Source organism: Lithobates pipiens, unplaced genomic scaffold, assembly GCF_037356315.1.
Source record: "Lithobates pipiens isolate NorthernLeopardFrog02 unplaced genomic scaffold, aLitPip1_a1.2 Scaffold_22, whole genome shotgun sequence".
NCBI classification, from domain to species: Eukaryota; Metazoa; Chordata; class Amphibia; order Anura; family Ranidae; genus Lithobates; species Lithobates pipiens.
The window spans coordinates 38367033-38386680 of record NW_027507784.1 but is presented as its reverse complement, the minus strand read 5'-3'; the positions used below and the strand labels follow the sequence as shown (position 1 = coordinate 38386680).

At 46.1% G+C, this 19648-nt stretch overlaps 1 protein-coding gene and 2 non-coding genes across 4 annotated transcripts; all 3 read left to right on the top strand.

The window, feature by feature from the left end:
- The first annotated feature begins 4761 nt into the window (after positions 1–4761).
- Positions 4762–18655, top strand: LOC143923587 (nucleoside diphosphate kinase A1). 2 transcript variants are annotated; one of them, XM_077447366.1, is made up of 5 exons: positions 4762–4918; positions 5598–5727; positions 9979–10080; positions 12769–12881; positions 18393–18655. In XM_077447366.1, exons 2-5 carry the CDS (start codon positions 5599–5601, stop codon positions 18508–18510), a joined length of 462 nt encoding a protein of 153 aa, XP_077303492.1. In that variant the 5' UTR covers positions 4762–4918; position 5598; the 3' UTR covers positions 18511–18655. The 2 variants fall into 2 exon arrangements, with proteins under 2 accessions (XP_077303492.1, XP_077303493.1); XM_077447367.1 differs by having other exon boundaries at positions 4767–4909.
- On the top strand, positions 8845–8972 carry LOC143925842 (small nucleolar RNA SNORA68). The gene has a single exon (XR_013262064.1). It is a non-coding gene; the product is annotated as a small nucleolar RNA SNORA68 (small nucleolar RNA).
- Positions 12355–12482, top strand: LOC143925843 (small nucleolar RNA SNORA68). The gene has a single exon (XR_013262065.1). It is a non-coding gene; the product is annotated as a small nucleolar RNA SNORA68 (small nucleolar RNA).
- Positions 18656–19648: the final 993 nt, after the last annotated feature.

Below are 19648 nucleotides of genomic sequence, written 5' to 3'. Positions count from 1 at the left end.
AATGAGCTGGAGGTCCCTCCCCCTGTCACCATTTTTCTCTTGGTGTCAGAAAAACTTGTCAGAAGTGACTTATGCTGACAGCAGAGGAAAGAAGCAGACAGAAATGACATTTAGTGCTTCTGGATTGAGACAAGGACACACTATAGAGGGACATGCTTTGTTCATATTTCATGTGTGAGGTTTACAACCTCAGATGGCGAACATTTTCTGGGTTCAGATGTCGCTTTCCTTGCTGTGGCCGGGGAAGAAGCTAATGGAGAGCAGATGAGACATTAAAGAGAACCTGTCACAATTAAATCACATAGGTCAGTGATTTCCAAACTGCATTCTGGTGGGGGGGGGGGGGGGGGGCTGGATGTGGCCCTTTGCTTGCCTTTATCTGGCCCTTGGGGCTCTTCTTCCTTCACTGACACCAATGATGGGGCACAATGTCAGCCTTGGGTGGACCGCCTATACATTTCCTCCAGCCCTGTGAGCACCTCCAGCTGCCCTGATTTGCTGCCATCGGCAGACCGGGACACCTACAGTGCCTTGAAAAAGTATTCATACCCCTTGAAGTTTTCCACATTTTGTCATGTTATAACCAAGATCGTAAATGTATTTTATTGCGATTTTATGTGATGGACCAACACAAAGTGTCACATAATTGTGAAGAGGAAGGAAAATGATAAATGGTTTTCACATTTTTTTACGAATAAATGTGTGAAAAGTGTGGGGGGCATTTGTATGGCGCCCCCCGGAGTCAATACTTTGTAGAACCAACTTTCACTGCAATTACAGCTGCAAGCCTTTTTGGGGATGTCTCTACCAGCTTTGTACATCTAGAGAGGGACATTTTTGCCCATTCTTCTTTGAAAAATATCTCAAGCTCTTTCTCAAGCTCTGTCAGATTGGATGGAGAGCGTCTGTGATCAGCAATTTTCAAGTCTTGCAACAGTTTCTCGATTGGATTTAGGTCTGGACTTTGACTGGGTCATTCTAACACATGAATATGCTTTGATGTAAACCATTCCATTGTAGCTCTGGCTGTGTGTTTCGGGTCCTTGTCCTGCTGGAAGGTGAACCTCCACCCTGGTCTCAAGTCTTTTGCAGACTCTAATGCCGCGTACCCATGACCGGACTTTTTGACAGCAAAGGTCTGATGGAACGAGTCCGTCAGACAATTCGATCTTGTGTGGGCTCCATCGGACCTTTGCTTGCCAAAAATCTGGTGGACTTTAGAAATAGAACATGTTTTAAATTTTTCCACCGGAACTCCACCGGACCCAGTTCCTATCGAGAAATCCGTTCGTGTGTATGCTAATCCGACGGACAAAAACCGACGCTAGGGCAGCTATTGGCTACTGGCTATGAACTTCCTTATTCTAGTCCGGTCGTACGTCATCACGTTTGAATCTGCCAGACTTTGGTGTGATTGTGTGTGGCCAAGTCTGTTCATTCGGAAAGTCCGTCAAAACTCCCCCGAAAGTCCGTCTGACCTAGTCCCTCGAAAAGTCCGGTCGCTTGTATGCGGTATAACAGGTTTTCTTCTAAGACTGCCCTGTATTTGGCTCCATCCATCTTCCCATCAACTCTGACCAGCTTCCCTGTCCCTGCTGAAGAAAAACATCCCCACAACATGATGCTGCCACCACCATGTTTCACAGTGGGGATGGTGTGTTCAGGGTGATGTGCAGTGTTAGTTTTCCGCCACACATAGCGTTTTGATTTTAGGCCAAAAAGTTAAATTTTGGTCTCATCTGACCAGATCACCTTCTTCCACATGTTTGCTGTGTCCCCCACATGGCTTCTCACAACCTGCAAACGGGACGAGATTTTTTTTATAACCTAGCCCCGCTTTATACTTCTCCACAACTTTTATCCCTGACCTGTCTGGTGTGTTCCTTGGCCTTCATGATGCTGTTTGTTCACTAAGGTTCTCTAACAAACCTCAGAGGGCTTCACAGAACAGCTGTATGTATACTGAGGTTAAAGGGGTTGTAAACCCTCGTGTTTTTTCACCTTACTGCATGCTATACAGTAAGGTGAAAAAACTTCTTTTAATGACTGCCCCCCCGCCCCCATTTTACTCATCTGAGCCCTGTAATTCTCATGGTGGAGACATGCTCTTCCTCTGCCTGGGGTTCTTGGCTCTTGAATGGATAGATTGATAGCAGCACAGCCATTGGCTCCTGCTGTTGTCAATCAAATCCAATGATGCAGCAGTGGGGAGTGGGTCTATGGACGCAAATGCTGGACTCAGGAGTGCCTGCAAGGTAACCCCCCCTGGGAGAGCGCTTCTCCTACGGGGTTATACAATGCGGGGAGGAGCTGCCAGCGAACCCCCGAAGAGGACAAACGGGGCCACACTGTGGGAAACAAACTACACAGTGGAGGTAAGTATGACATGTTTGTTATTAAAAAATATATATTTACAATCACTTTAAATTACACACAGGTGGACTCTATTTACTAATTAGGTGACTTCTGAAGGCAATTGGTTCCACTTTGTAGTTAGGGCAGTGGCATCACTAGAGGGTGGTTTTTGGGGCTATAGCCCCAAATCTGGGGCCCATAGCCCCGAGTCTCTGCAGGGGTCCCCAAGGGGAGGGGAGGCTTTCTGGGGACCCTGATGTAGGGGGAGGCTCTCTGGGGACCCTGATGTAGGGGGAGGCTCTCTGGGGACCCTGATGTAGGGGGAGGCTCTCTGGGGATGCTAATGTAAGTAGGGGTCTCTTTGCGGACCCTGGTGCAAGGGGGAGGCTCTCTGGGGACCCTGATGTAGGGGGAGGCTCTCTGGGGACCTTGATGTATGGGGAGGCTCTCTGGGGACCCTGATTTAAGAGGGATGCTCTCTGGGGATGCTAATGTAAGTGGGGGTCTCTTTGCGGACCCTGGTGCAAGGGGGAGGCTCTCTGGGGACTCTGATGTAAGTGGGGGGCTCTCTGGGGACCTTGATGCAAGGGGGAGGCTCTCTGGGGACCCTGATGCAAGGGAGAGGCTCTCTGGGGACCCTGATTCAAGGGGGAGGCTCTCTGGGGACCCTGGTGCAAGGGGGAGGCTCTCTGGGGACCTTGATGCAAGGGGGAGGCTCTCTGGGGACCCTGATGCAAGGGGGAGGCTCTCTTGGGACCCTGATCCAAGGGGGGGGCTCTCTGGTGACTCTGATGTAAGGGGGGCTCTCTGAGGACACTGATGTAAGGGGGTCTCTCTGGGGACCCTGATGTAAGGAGGGGCTCTCTGGGGCTATATACACACACATGCGTGTATTACTGTATATACATGTGTATGCCCACCCAAGCGTATGACTTTCTTTACTACGCTGCTATGGGCTCTAGCCCCAGATCATTTGTAGACCTAGAAAAGCCCCCGGTTAGGGGTATCAGAGTAAAGGGGGCTGAATACAAATGCACGCCACACTTTACCCATATTTATTTGTGAAAAATGTTGGAAAACCATTTATCATTTTCCTTCCACTTCACAATTATGTGCCACTTTCTGTTGCTCTATCACATAAAACCCCAATAAAATACATTTACAGTTCTTGGTTGTAACATGACAGAATGTGGAAAATGTCAAGGGGTATGAATACTTTCTCAAGGCTCTGTACTGTGGGTTCTAAAAAAATTTTAAACTGCCCACTAGATGGTGCTTTTCCCTTTCTATACACACAGGAGCGGTGGGAGAAATCGCTTGCGATTTGGACAGGAATTGAACTGCATTCCTGTTGAAATCGCCTGTGATTCTTTGCAGTGTGATTTGCGCCCATTAATTTTGTTTTTGACGCAAAACGCAACCCACAATATCGGGAGTACCAATACTTGTGCAAATGCTTGGTATCAGTATCATGCATCCCTAATTTGTATATACTGTATATATAGCAGCCGCAATATACAGGGGGGGGGGTCATACATGTAACAATTGTGTTCAATCTAAGGAATCGTATCATTTAGAAAATAATTGCACGGAATGCGCAGATCGATCAATAAGTTATTGATCCCATTAAAATTGAACAATCAGAAAATTAAATTAAATGTGACGTTTAATTTTTTTTTATTTTGCCTTTCCACCATCAACATGCTAATGATTTTTTTTTTTTTTTTTTTATAAAATCTTTTTTACTCTTGACATTTCTTGGTGTTATTTCGTAATTGATTAGGTAATTGCCCCCCATTGCCCCTCACCCTGCCCCCACCCCCTGCACTATTTCCAGCTCCATAATCAGCATTACATGTCTGCTCTCTATACATAGCCCCCATCTGCACATGTCAGGACCGGCATGCACCGCGACACGCCCTTCTTTAGCATAACCAGCGGCGCGGCTCCTCCTTTTCTTTTTATTCCATTTGCGCCAATCAGAATCCTCCTCACATCTTTCTCCCCGGTGTTCTGCCTAATAGAGTCCGGCCATCCATATGTGTCCGCTCCGTACTGCGCATGCGCAGTACGGAGCAGACGAAGCTTCGGAAAATCTCCGAAGCTGAACGGCGCCTGCGCCGTGAGTGGAGGAGGTAGCCCCACTATCCAAGCGGACATAGGGTTTAGAATTTTAGAGGGCCCCTCGCGGGCGAGCTTCGCTCGCCACGCTTCGGGCTCGGCCTCGCTGCGCTCGGCTCTTTTTTATTCTAACTCTATGTCCACTTGGATAGTGGGGATAGAACCTGGACTCACGGCGCAGGCGCCGTTCGTCCTCGGCAATTTTCGGAATCTGTGCTCCTGTGTACTGCGCATGCGCAGTACGCAGAGGACAGCATCCGATGGAGGACCCTATTTGACAAGACACCGGCTCGTTCCTCCACTGCTGGGGAAAGGAGTGGGAGGTGCACCTTATCCAATCAGCGGGTCGCCCCGGGCCTGACGTCACACGGAGTATAAAAGCCGCCAGCACGGGCGTTCTCTCTTCTCTCTCTTCCAGTTTCCCCGGGTGAAAGTGAGCAGGGTGTGTGTTTGGGGGCAGTGCTGGAGGAGGGGGGGCTTTTTTAGGGCTTACAATGCCTGAAAGGGATGCAGGCGGTGTGGCCCTGTACATAGGGTCCTTAATAGTTTTTATTGGCTCTTTATTGGGGGAGGGGAGAGGGGGGTGCAATGTAACGTGTCACATATTTTTTTTTATTTAATTTATTTTTACATTTATTTTATTACATTTTTACTTGAAATTATATATGTGAGGACAGTAGTTTTGTCTTTTTCTAGTTGCCGGTGAATGTTGAACTTTGCAGCAGTAGCGAGTTGTGATTGGTTAACCACCAACACCTCTGGGGCCCACTGGAGTATTTCTATTAATTTTTTTTTCTCTATGTTAAGCATGGTGGACTTTGCTGCGCACCCCCTGTAAGAAAGTGAGAGCTCCATGAGCCAGTCAGTTCTCCATCTGCAGAGCTGATGGTCAATGAGTGATGTTCTCCTTGTCCTGTGCTGTCCTGGGGTGCTCTGGTGATCCAATGAGTGACGTTCTCCTCATCCTCGGGTGCTCTGGTGGCCAATAAGTGATGGCCTCCTCGTCCTGTGCTGTCCTGGGGTGCTCTGGTGGTCGATGAGTGACGGTCTCGTCCTGGGGTGCACTGGTGGTTGTCCACTTTGTCATGTTTGACTTAATTTATTTTTCCTTTTACTTGTAGGATGGCCGCCAACAAGGAACGCACCTTCATTGCCATCAAGCCAGATGGCGTCCAGAGAGGACTCATCGGAGATATCATCAAACGCTTCGAGCAGAAGGGTTTCCAGTTGGTGGCTATGAAGTTTCAGCAGGTGATTGCTGGTTTTGAGTTGTGCTCACTGCTACTGGGTGGGTGGTGTATACAGGGGGTGGGGGGTAAAGCAGTGGTATGGATGGCTTCCAGGGTTGGAAGGTATACCGCAATGGTGTAGCCTGGTGTCCACTGTTTTGGGTATACAGTAGTGGTGGTACAGATGGCTTTGTGTTGGGAGTATACCACATTGCTATAGGTGGGTGTCCTCGGGTGATGCCTGTGCTACAGCTGACATCCTGTGGCTTGGGGGGGGGGGGGGGGGGTTGTATACACAGCAGTGGTATAGGTGGGTGTCCAGTGCTTGTGGGGTGTATAGCTGGGGGTCCAGTGATGGGTGTACAAAGGCGGTATAGCTATGTGCCCGGTGGGAGCATATACAGCAGTGGCATGGCTGGGGGCATATATAGCTGTGGTATAGCTGAGTGTCTGGGGGGGGGGCACATATACAGCAGTTGGGTGTCCAGTGCTGGGGGCTGTACAGCAGTGGTGTAGCTGGGCTTCCAGTGCTGGTGGTGTGAATAGCACAGTGGTATAGCTCAGTGTCTAGTGTGGGGGAGGGGGGGGGGGTGTATGGCAGTGGTATAGCTGGTCTTCCAGTGCTGGGAGGCATACAGCAGTTCTCTAGTTGGTGGTAGGGTTGCCGCCTCCTGAACACATATGAATTACTCAGGTTCTATTAATGCAGCTAACTCACCAAGTGAGTTTAACTACCAGCTTGGCCAACGTCCCTGTGTAATCAATATGTTAGGGTTTAAAGGGATGAGGTGGCAATCCTAGTTGGGTGATATAGTAAAGGTATAGTTGTTATAGCAGCCCTCTGTGTGTATATAGTGTGTACTATACCCTAATCCAGTATCGCACACACTGTACATTTCCCCTCCACTGTATGGGGCTCTTAGCAAAGCTCGGAATGTCAGATCTGTTCTATGTTCCTGCAGACAGTAGAATGCCTCTTCTCTTTGTTACCGGGACAGGTTCTGCTCATTTTCCTCCAAATTGTCTGTATTATGAGCTGCAAGTAATTAAATGACCCTTTCAGAAAATACAAATTGGATACCCCCCCACCCCCCCCCGCCTGTCATCAAGACCTCAAATGATTGTTCCCAGCCACCTCTCCATCTACACATGATGGGAATGGCTGATATGTCTTTGTAATCCGTTCATAGACTTGGTGCTGGTTACAAGCCGGCCTGTGCCAGGTGGGAACAGAAATGGAAGCCTCCAGTGTTTCAGGGCTCTCTAGTCTCTGGACATGACTTTTGTGCGGTGACCTTGAGTTTTAATCTTAATCTGTCTCTGCTACTAAAACTCCCGGTAATAACTTCTCATGCTGTGAGGCCTGACCTTGCATTGTGCTCTGTGCATTGTGTGGTGAGGAGCTCCATTTCCGGGTTTGCCTGAGAAACTTGACTCCTGGCCCTGACTCCGGTTAACCCCTTCCCTTTGTTTTCTGCTCAGATTGGTTTACCCCCACCTAGACAGTTCTGCCCAGTGAACATCTGTTGGTTTGCCATGTATATTGTGTTCAATTGCATGACTACTAGGACCTAGAACATGGACTTTATAGGCACACCCATACAAATTGTTAAAAAAGGATTATATATTTTTCAACTATATTTACATATGATTAAAATCATTATAGTTTGACCTACAATGCATTCGCCACACCAATTTTACCAATTGTTAACAAATTGTATAAAGTCAAGGTAAGGTTGGCTTGAATAATGAATATACCAAAATTTAAATGTGGTTGAGGTGTGACGAAGGTTACTGTACATGTTATGTATGTCTGCGCTTCAGGAGCTTGAAAATCTAGTGTACATAAACAATGAATTTTTATCTAGTAGACCAGCTTAATTTACACACTTAAATTTAGTACTAAGCATATCGACTGTTTAAATCCATACCCATGAGCAGTCCACCAGCATAGCAACCAACTACAAGAGCAAACCCTAACTGGGGGGGGGGGGGGGGGGCTATATAACCTTATGAATGAGACCTACTTAATCTAAACGGGTTACAAACTCCACAAAGATGGGAGGCTACTTGCAATACTAGAGAAGATATCAAAGACTATTGTAGACAGAAGGTCTGGCATTATGATTCCTTGGCTAACAAGCCTCTCCTACAGATCAGTCAAATTTTTTTTTTTTTTCTCTCCAGACAGTAGTTTGCTTCAAGTGTGATCAAGGAAGGAGTTCTATGGATTATTGTTCATGTGTCCCTGTACTGAATAACTACACTGGAAGCCAAGCTTGTAGACCAGTTCTGTACATCTCTACCAAAAGTCCCACAGGGAATTGCTAGGCATTGACTGCCAATGGCATGACTTCCAGAAGCTAGATTGTATCTGTAGGTTGGGCACGGCTGGGAGTGCCAAGGTTTCCTACCCCTACAAAGAAATATACAAAAACGTATGTGGCGCTACCTCACCTACCCAAAAAAAAACTATATAGAAAAAATAAGTACAAAATAAGCCAGAATAAATCAATACAGTAATAACCATGTGCAAATGGCAAATAACGCATAAAGTGCAATAGTAACCACACTTGAAAATGAACTGTGCAGTATACACATGTGCAAAGAGTTCTTTTCACTTTCTTTGTACTTTTTTATTGATTGCACATGTGTGTATACTGCACAGTTCATTTTCAAGTGTGGTTGTTTGCACTTTAGCTATTTGCACATGGTTACTGTATTGATTTATTATTGCTTATTTTGCATTGATTTATTACATTTTTTTCCTTTATAGTTTTTTTTTTTTTTTTTTTTTATTTCTTTGTTGGTGTAGAGATAACTATATATGTTGGCAGCTTCCCTTTAGTTATTTGACTATTAGGCATTTATTATGGCTATTAGTTGGGTGGAGCGCATTAGTACCTTTGTTTACATAAGGTTTCCTACACGTTTTGTTTAAAAAGGCATGACTTGGGTCTTGGAGAGCCAGAAAAGGGGTGGCCTGGGTCCTACAGAGATTCAGCTTTGCCCCAGAAGCCATGAGAGATCCTGTCCTAGTTTTACCTCAACAGAAGAATGTGCAATTATACTGAACACGTATTGTTTAATTTTATTTTGTCCCCTTCTACTTCTGTATGTGGAGGAAATGATTAAGCTTGGTGCACACAAAACCCAAAGATTATTATTCTGTGTAATACTCTTGTCTGGTGTGCGCACAGCATCAGGACTTTGTCGCCTTTCTGGAGCTGATGTGCCCATGAAAGTGAACCTAAAAGTTCTACACTTGTAATTCTTTTTTTGTTGAGTTCATGCTGCTATATATATATCATGTATATATCATATATATGTCATACAGGTTTGTTTAAAATCACATTTTTTTTTTTTTTTTTTTTTCCCCATAACATGCTGTGGGTTTTTCATGGTTACAGGCTTCATGTCCCTCCAGCCTGCATCTTGTAATAAGGGGGAGGTGAAGCCTCAATACATCTACATGTAATCTCGCCCCCATTATGTTTTTATGTTTTGGCTTGTTAGTGGGCATGAAGGAGGGAGTGGGCTGTCATTTACCAGTGTATACGCCCACATGTGACTATAGTCACATGGGCTGCTCAGATCTGATGGGGAGGAAATGCTCAGCATAGCAACTTGCTAAAAGCTGAGCATGTGCAGAGCTGCAAATTCCCTAGCTGAATTGGGGACATGGAGAGAAGGGGGAGACAGAGGGCTGTAGAATACAGAACTCAAATCTCATAGTATGAACAGCATGTACCACTTTTTTTTTTTTTGGTTACTTTAAGCCCCATGTCCCACAATTCGTTCTTGGTATGTTTGCATGCTGCGTCCTGGAAATGGCATGTCTTTAAAACCTTGGCCACGTATGGTTGCACTCTGCAGGCGCTGAGTGGTGCATGTTATCCATTGTGGGGTTCATTTCCAGTGTTTGAAACTTGGCTTTTGCTCTATCCTGCAAGGCTTGACTTGTAGTGCTCCAGCTATTAAACCTTAGTAATGGTATAGGGGCCTCTGCTGGTGTGGACTGGTCTGTCCATGCTGGGAGATGTCATCCTGTGTGGGGTCAGACAGGAAGTGAGGGGAAATTCCCCAGCAGAGGCTCGGAGCAGTAACCTGTTCTGTCCCTCCCCTGCTGCTTGTTTGTGGGTGACCTTTCTGCGCAGCCCACTGCACTGTACCAATTGCCTTTCCAGCTTCCCTGTGAATGTAGAATTGGCATTAAAAAGAAGTATCCTCTACCTTTATAAATGGGACACTAATGACTTTCTTTCTCATTTAGGCCAATAAAGAGCACCTTCAACAGCACTACATTGACCTGAAGGACCGTCCCTTCTACAAAGGACTGGTGGAATACATGAACTCTGGCCCCGTGGTCGCCATGGTGAGTCTTTATTGTTGGATACACACACTTTTCTTTTTTTTTTTTTTTCCCCTGATGGTGCACTACCTTTCCTTTTTTAAAATGAAAAACCTTTAGCTATTAAAGTTGAATTCCACCAAGAAATGGATCCTCTGCTGTTCAGAACCCCCCCTCCCCCAGTGTCGCATTTGTCACCTTTTTCAGGGGGAGCAGATACCTGTCAAATCCAGGTATTTTCTCCCACTTCCAGGGGAAATCGGCACGCGTTGTGCAGTGCTCTACGCTATGTCTGGCAAGCCCCCCCCCCCCCCGCTGTCTTCTGGGAGACGCAGGTCCCAGAAGACGGCAGTGGCCAATCAGGACCTGCAGTAGGCAAACAAGAGTGAAGCCAAAAGTCTTCACTGCCTGGTTCCTTTACCAGGAATGGTGGCAGCATCCAGGAGTCAATCTGAAGATCAGCTGTGGTGCTGACATTGCAGGCTCCCTGGACAGTTAAGTGTCCATATATTAAGTTGGCAGCTGCAGTATTTGTAGCTGCTGATATTTTTATTTTTTTTTCTGCTGGCAGAACTCCACTTTAACACTGATAATGATCACTAAAACCCTCATGCACATAATCTGGTGCAATTGGCCTCTGTTAATTGTCAAGGCTTAATTGAACAAAGTGAAGTTAGAAGCTGATTGTTTACTATGTACAGCTGCACCAGACTCTGTGTGCACAAGTTTGAGGCTCAGTTCATGCTTGTGCTATGTGGGAACCCTGCGAATCCACTGCATGTTCCCTGCATTGCACATGACTCCCACAGTAGCTCACACTGCTGTTATGCAGTCATTGTTAATGATGCGCCCCCACAATTTCAGCTTGCGTATCATGCTGCAAACTATGAATTTGGACATGAATTGGATCGCATGGGGTGAACAAACTGCATGTATTTGCAGTGGCGGTGCAAATTGCATGCCATGTCAGAGCACAGTAGTGTGAACCAGCACTTCGTAAATCTCCCCCTTGGTGTTGCCAGTAGCAGTTGTTTTCCTAATATTACTAATGCAGGTTCAGACTCTTGGGGCTTTACACTTGAGGTTGGCTGGGGGGCTGGTAACGGTGATTTGCGTTTTACTGCCCTTCACCATGAGCTTCAAAGGCAGCCAGGTGGTGGGGGGGGGGGGGGGGGGGGGAGGTCTGTGCACAAGCTGCTGCCACCATCCTTGACTTTATGGCTGTGGCAAACTATACCCCAGTCTTGTTCAGCAGGCAGCACTGCTGCCAAATGCATCCCATTCAAGGGAATGGGGCCACGCCTGCATGTAATGCACATGGGTGCGGCTGTGGCATTTACAAGGTTAACGCAGGCATTGAGGGACTTGAGATATTGCAGCCTCATACCTGTCCAACACCTGAAAAGTGATTCACTCTGGAGGGTGTGGTAATGTTGGCAGCAAAACATAGCATTAGGCAAGCCATAGATGCTGCAAATTTCTTTTGCATGATTCCCCATGAACAGTGCTGACAGGAATACCTCCTGCCGGGGAGAAGACGGTGAATTATTGCTAGTGGCGATAGCAGCTGATATTGGTTGCAAGTGAATCTGGCAGGCTGGTTGTACACCAGTTCTTTGCTCAACTCTGTACATGCATCCTGCCCACATGCAGTTCAAATCTTGGCTGGTTCCTGCTGAACTGGCCTAGATTCAGTCTATGGCCGGCCTTAGTAGTTAGAAGGAATACAGACAATGGCACAATCCTGCACAGGAGAGTTTGATTCAGAAACTGAAGTCTGGCAGGCAATAATCAAATCTCTGAAGAGCTTCACATGATATGCAGGGAATGGTCAAAGGGTTTCCAGCTAAATCAACTTCTGGCCCTAGAGGCCAATTGACAGACTGACTTTCTATGACACTTTATGTCCCCTTTCACATAGGTGATCCAATCAGGTCCACTTGTCAATTTATTTTATCTGTTTCAGATGGACCTGATTGGATCGCTGGGGGGGGGGGGGGGGGAGAGAGAGAGAGAGAAGAGAGCTGTGGGGATTTCAAATCCCCAGATCAGTGGAGTAGTGACCTGATGTCTCCCACAAGGCTTGCCTTGTAGTGCTCCAGCCTAAACCTTAGTTTTGGTCCTAGAGATCCAGAAAAGGGGGTGACCTGAGTCCTAGAGTGACTCCACTTCTCCCCAGAAGCCATGAGCCATCCTGTCATAGTTTTAGATCCACAGTTGGTGATACTAAACATTGTTTTATTTGCTTTGTCCCCCTTCTACTTCTGTATGTGGATGACATGATTAAAATAAAATCTTGGTGCACACAAAACCCAAAGATTATTATTCTGTGTAATACTCTTGTCTGGTGTGCGCACAGCATCAGGACTTTGTCGCCTTTCTGGAGCTGACGTGCCCATGAAAGTGAACATAAAAGTTCTACACTTGTAATTACATTTTTTTGTGAATTGTCACTCTTGGGTGGAGTTCATGCTGCCATAGACTTTTTTTATTTATTTTCCTTCAGGAACAATTTAACAAGAAAATAAACAAATTGGGCACATAACTTGTACAATTAGATTTAAGCACAGAGATTGATGAGGGGGAAAAAAATGTAATTCCACCCAAAAGTGGAACTTTTGCTCATTTGTCTCCCCTCCTCCGGAGGGCCACATTTGCTTTTGCATTGCTCCACTCAGTCTGTTTTTGATTTGCTTTTCCCTCTGCCCACAGGTCTGGCAGGGTTTGAATGTGGTGAAGACTGGCCGCGTTATGCTGGGAGAGACCAACCCAGTTGACTCCAAACCTGGCACCATCAGGGGAGACTTCTGCATACAGGTTGGAAGGTAGGTACCAGAGAAAGGTGTAAGATGTTTTTGGGCTTTGCTTTAAAGCTGGCCGTAGATGGAGTCTTGGCTGGTTCAGTGGGGACTGGCCAAGATTTAAATAATGTATGGGCAGGCTGGTTGTACCCATGTTAATCAACCGATGGTACAGAAATCTGCTTACAAGCATCAAGGTACCGACTCCGCTTCTTGAAACTCCTCCCCTCTCCCTCTGTAGGTCAGACGGCAGACTCTGGGAAATGTGACACAGCCATGCCCACTCACAGGACATGTCACAGAATTCAAGGAAGGAAATGTGTGGGGATCTGATTAATGTGTAGGCTGGAAATCCTTGCAATACAATGTGGAAATTAAGATTTTAATTTGACCATTGATAATTTTTTTTACATCTCTAACACTGATCAGCCACATGTGGCCCTGTGTAGTTTTCTGATTGTGACTGCCAATCACAGCAGTCACATGACCCGAATGTCTGCTTCCCAGCTTTTAGAACTCTAGAAGGGCTGGGAGGAGGTCGTCTAAGGGTTGAGGCATTCCTATTGTGAGCCCACTATTTGGTGCTTTGCCCAACCACATCCCACTTGTGGGAGCACAGGGCCTCCCTCAACTTCACTAGTGAAGGAAGCTTTGTGATCTGAGCCACTCTAATTGGTGCTTTACAAAAGGACAAGGATTCCTCCCAAGCATCAGGGAGGTGAGCTGCATGTTGCTGCAAACCTGGACGTCTGTGTGCTTTGCTTTATGGAGTAAAGGGTGCTGTTGGAAAGAGGGGCTAATAAAGCTTTTCAGATGTCCTCCAGATGGCAAACCTTTTTTATTTTTTTTTTTTTTTTTTTTTACAAAGGGTAACAGAATATAAATGGACAGGTATAAACAATAAAGCTCAGTACATGATCCATGGGGTGACGGCTTGCAACAGATGAAATTACTGTATTTATCAACATATAACACACCCCAAGTTTAGGAGGGAATTTTAAGGGGGGGGAAAAAAAACATACTTTTAAATGTCTGTTGCAGCCTTGTCCTTTTTTTATTTAACAAACTTTTATTGGTCACTGAACAGATACAGCAATGCATATCAGCATGTTTTTTTACATATAGAATATAAAATACACTGTAACAAGTACAAAAAAGAAAGGGGGGGGGGGGGGGGAAGAAACAGAGCAGAATCATGCTATAGAGTATAGCGTACAATCAGTTTCAGTAGTCACAATCTGTGGAACATAACCGTATCACATCTAATCCAGTATTCAAAGGAGACAATTCTTTAATTTGGCTGCTATAGAGGGCTAGGCCATTTGAACACAATATAGTGTTCAACCATCTACATTAGGTCAGGGTGAGGGGGGGGGGGGCCATGAAAGCAGGAGGGCCTGTAAAACTGAGGACCTACTCGTCAATACCGGACCGGCTTGTGGCACATCGTGCACCTCACTCCTGCGCCCAGCATCCCCAGATCCTAGTAAACTTTTTAGGGCATTTACGACTCATATATGTAAGCTTGTACAGCGGGAGGGCAGTTTCAATCAAGGCTTTCCAATGGGCTACACTAGGTGGGTCCGATTTCTTCCACTGCATAAGAATAGTCTTTCTGGCATAGAACGCCGTATAAAACAGCTGTTTATATGTTTGGCGTCACACATGCCCAGCAGTAAAACAACCGCATCTAATCCCACCGAGAGGTCTCCAACTTTGTTGCTCTCCCGCACCACTCCTTCCCAGAATTGTCTTATAACCAGGCACTCCCACACCACATGTATAAAAGATCCCACCTCAGTGGTACACTTTGGGCATCTATCCGAGTATCCCGGGTATATTCTAGAAAGACGTTGCGGGGTATAATACGCTGTATGTACCTGCCCTTAGCTGATATCATCAATGGCATGTATTGTTGTATCCCCTCCTCCCAATCAGTCGCTAGGGTGGGGAGGTCCTCCTGCCATTTCTGGAAGAGGCTAGGTCCCCCCCCCCCCCTGTCCGACCCCCGTTGAGATCCTAAGATAAAGAGGAGAGAATACGATCCACCTCCTGGGCCATGAGAAATTTCTCGACAATATGGGAGTGTAGGCTTGCTCCTGCAAGAAATTGTGCTCTCAGGGCATGGCGTAATTGTATGTAGCAAAATCATTCTGGACGGAATTGATATTCTTCTCTAAGGGAATCAAAAGGGATAAGTGAGCCTCCCGGCATCACCTGTTGCAGACTTGTGACACCATACCTAGCCAATAGGGTGGGGTCCGGGACCGAGTTGGGGTGTTTCAGCCTTGGATTTCCCCACAGTGGAGTGTGTGACGACAGTGCGGTGGGCGGGTTCAATCAGTCTTAACCTGAGACCAAACCCGAAGCGTAGTTCGCATAGGGGTAGTGACCTCAGGGTGAGCCTTCAGCCCTCTATATACCAAAGTACTGAACGCAGCATGGGAGCCCAAAATTGCCACCTCCAGAGTAAGACTGGTTAGAGGTCCTTTTATTTTTAAAAATGAAATGGCGCAGCCAAGAGCCAGATGTCCTGTGTATCAGCGGTGCTCAGTAGTTGTCAGCTTTCGGCCGTTCTTGGCCACTGAGAAGGGCTGAAAGCTTCCCAGAGGCTCCAAAATGGAGGATTGCCATATAACGCGCACCTGCAATTTTCCCCTGATTTTTAAGGGGGGAAGTGCGTGTTATATGCCGACTAAATGCGGTATTATATGGACACAAATGTGTTTTCTAGAGTAACAGTGCATTAAATAACAGCTGGGATACACTTTCCCTTTTCTGTGCGGAGTACTTGTCTTGCTTAATGCTAAATGCTTTAGCGTTGAAATATTATGGTGGATTTTATGTAAGGCTTCCTATAATCTCTAGGACATGTGTCAAGCAGGGCCCATGTCCTGCCAGGCCATTTCATTTGGTCCTTGTACCCAGGGCATTTTAAAACCAGAAGTGAGATGTGCAAAACCTGTGAAAGGGCTGAGCTCTGCATGGCACCCTCCTAAACCCTGCACTCTGTACACAGCACCCCCGAAGCTTCACTTTGTACATGGTGCACTCCTAAACCCTGCACCTAGACAGAGCACTATTGACCTCTGCACTTTATGCATACAGCACCCCTGAAACTGCACTCTGCACTTGGTCCATCCCTGAACTCCATATATAACGCACTCTTGGTATGTGTTGCTCATTTAAGATCCTCCCACCGTTCGTTGTGGTTCAGCTGGGGGGGTGGTTGGCTTACTGCACCTGTCCTCTGAGCAGGGGTGGGGGAATAGACCTGTATACATTTAAATGGTCTTATAGATGCAACCAGCCATTTAACGGTAAGAATAATGCTGACACCGCTCTCAAAGAAATTGAGCTTGACACTAATATTCTAGGATCTCACTATGGGGTTGATTACTAAGTGGAGACTGCAAAATCTGGTGCAGCTCTGCATAGAAACCAATGTTTCCGGGTTTTTTTTTTTTTTTTTTGTCAAAGCTGAAGTTAGAAGCTGATTGGATACCATGCATAACTACGCCAGGTTTTGCAATCTGCTTCTAACTTCAGCTTGTTCAGTTAAGCTTTGGGGGGGGGGGGGGACTTGGAAGCTGATTGGTTTCCATGCAGAGCTGCACCAGATTTTGCACTCTCCAGTTTTAGTAAATTAACCCCCAATGAAGAACATTGCTGGATCCTCTGGCTGCAGGCATGGCTCACAGACTAAGAGGCTTCAGCATGGCATTGGGGGATCAGTTGGTAGATGTGGCATTTCCAAGGATTTGTTTTCTGTCCTGAGTGACTGCCTAAAGCGGATTGGCAGCTGTGCTCTGATTCTTGGCCTTTACAAATGATCACAGGAAGCCATGTTGGTGACCTTTTTAATCTACTTATGGTGTGGTGCTCCAGATTGACATTCATAAACCCAGTGCGACTTGGCAGGCTCTGCAGCTGTCTGTTAATGCTGTTATATGGTTCTGCGCTACAGGGAATATTTGGGTCAGATGGCATTGTGGTACCACACTGTGTAATGGGATTCAGCTGTCTGTTAATGTGGTCTACTGGTTCTGCACTGCAGGAGTTTTTTGGGGGTTGGATGGTGTTGTGGTACTGCATAGTAATAGTCTGAATGCCTACACAGGCTAAACAGACTTTCTCAACGTTTTCAGCACAGGAACCCTTGAAATATAACTTTCTGGTCTGTCACTTTTAGCAGGGGTAACCCTATGTACAACACTTGATAGATTAGTGCCAGGGTATTGAATTTAAAATTCAGGGAGGACTGGTCAGTCAAATTTTTTTTATTCTTCCGGCAGAATTCTGAATCTTGTTTTTGACTCGGATCCTTCACGTCAATGCCCTCTTTACATCAGTAGCATTGGTCCTCCACTTTAAATCACAGCACCCCCTTTGCACCACAGAATCCCCCCCTCTTTGCATCACATCCCCTTTTCTTGAGTCGCACCCCCCCTTGACAGCAGTGTCTTTGGTCCCTCCTTCACATCAGTCCCCCTCTTTTTACATCTGGCTTCTCTTCGAATACCTCTCACTTTGCATTAGAGCCCTGCCTTTATGTCTATTCTGGTCCACTTTGCATGAAAGCCTTCCTATGTTTCCTTTTCAGATAACAGCACCACCCAATCTTTAGGTTCCCACCTTCAACAGCAAGCAGGGAGGGAGGTATGCCATGACTGAATGGGAGCTGTATAACTTGTAGAAGTGCCCAGCATCCTTGCAGCAAATCACCAGGTTAACTTGAAAAGTTGTATAGCTCTGCCTGCCATCAAGTCATGCCACAACTTCCTCTGCATTCGGTAACAAACTAAAGCTATGGCAGCAATTGGGATAGGAGTCCAGGATCAAACCGTTGAGTGCCATTTTGTGATTACCCCCCCCCCCCCCCCCCACAGATTGCTAAAAAGAGAACTGGTGTGGGAACTTATCAGAGGCAAAAATTGGTCATTGCTCAATTAACCCCTAGCAACCTTTGGAGAAACCCTGGGCTACACAACAGATCATGCTGCAGATTGCCAGTGTCAACCAGGGATGGGCTAGTAATGGGTTACTGCAGCCTCATAATGGTTAGCTTGGCTACAAATAGAATGTCCAAGAATAGCAAAACATTTTTGTTGTATCTTTCACCTAGAGGTTGATTTAAGGAGTAATGTAATTTTTTTATTTTTTGAAAAAATGCAGGGGTCTCAAACTGGTTACTTAAACTTTGCACTCAGAATCTGGTCCAGCTGTGCATGGTAGCAAATTAACCTCTAACATCAGCTTATCTATGTTTTGGCAATGGAAGCTGGTTGGTTTCTTTGCAGATTTGCACCAGATTATAACCCCCTATTCTGTTGGATGGGGTATGGTGAACATTTGCCAGGTTAACCATGTTACCCCATTGGTGTAGGATCCTTTTATCTGAGAATCTCCCAAAGGACAGCACAAGGAACTTGTCAACCAATGTCCTAGGATATTGCATTACTTCTGCCAGTTACCTTATTTGATGAAATTTCAGACTGTTCTGTATTTACTAATCTGTCCTGTTCTGCTCTACAGGAACATTTGTCACGGCAGTGACTCAGTGGAAAGTGCCAAGAAAGAAATTGCCTTGTGGTTCAAAGATGAAGAACTGGTTGACTACAACAACTGTGCCCAACAGTGGCTTTATGAGTAATGAGCTGCCCTCCGCTGCTCACCCAGTTGTCCGTTAACTGCTCCTCAAAGTATTAATAACCAGCAATTGCCTCTCCAGCTTGTCATGTTCTGGCAGTTCAGAGTGACATCACAGCACTTTTATTCCAATAAATCCTTAAACCTGGTGTAAATGTGTTCTGGTTTTTACTTTGTTAAATGTGTATTTGCTACTGAGCTAATGTTGTTGCATTAAGTGTTGTCGGTATTGTGCCTGCTGTGGAGCTGAGCTGCTTTTAGGAAGCGGTTACTAAGACCTTGACTGATGTGTTTAGTTATTTGGTGTTCAACTCTTATGTATAGCCCCTTAGAATATCCTTTTTTTTTTTTTTTTTCAGTCGAGGTTCAGTGAATCGCTAAGGATCCTCCAATAGTTGACCAACCAAATTTTTATGACTCGCATGTAACTACGCCAATATTTTAGCTCTCTGAAATGGAGCGTTCTTCCTGGTGACCACCAATGTAAGGGTCAGGTGTCAGGCAAGAAAATAGTTGGGTGCAAGCAGAGGTTGTGGGCAGGCAGCTGCAAACAGTTTGGCCTGGGCTTTTGTGGGCAAGAAGTCAGATCCAGGAAGAGGCCAACGGCTGGTGGTGGGTAAGAGTATTCAGGTCAAGGCAGAGGGCATGAGTAAAGGGCAGGCAAAAGTAGCTGGGAGGTGGGTTAGGCAGGTCTTCCAATGTAAGGGGGGGGGGGGGGGGGGGGGTTGCATTAAACCCATGAAGACTACTTTGCATCAGGTAGTCCAACAATCTGTGCCATAGATTAATATACTCCAGATATTTTTGCACCATATGCCACATTTGCATGGCATTGAAAGGTCATTCCCCTCCATACAGAGCTTAGAAGCTGCAGATGTACTGCTGTCAAAGTCCACATGGTTTCCTTTTTAGATGCACTGTGCACTCATGCAAGTCAAAATGCTATTGCCTTCCTGCAAGCTTTTACGGTAATCACATGGGGTAGAGGGATCAGCCAGACATTTCATATGCTGGTGCCATCATTCAAGCCAACAAATGGTCTCGTGGAGCATTCTACAGGCTGGTCCCATTCCTCCACGCCAACAAATCACCATGTGAGGTGCGGCACAGGGCTGAGGTCTTCTACAGGCTGGTGGCTCAAC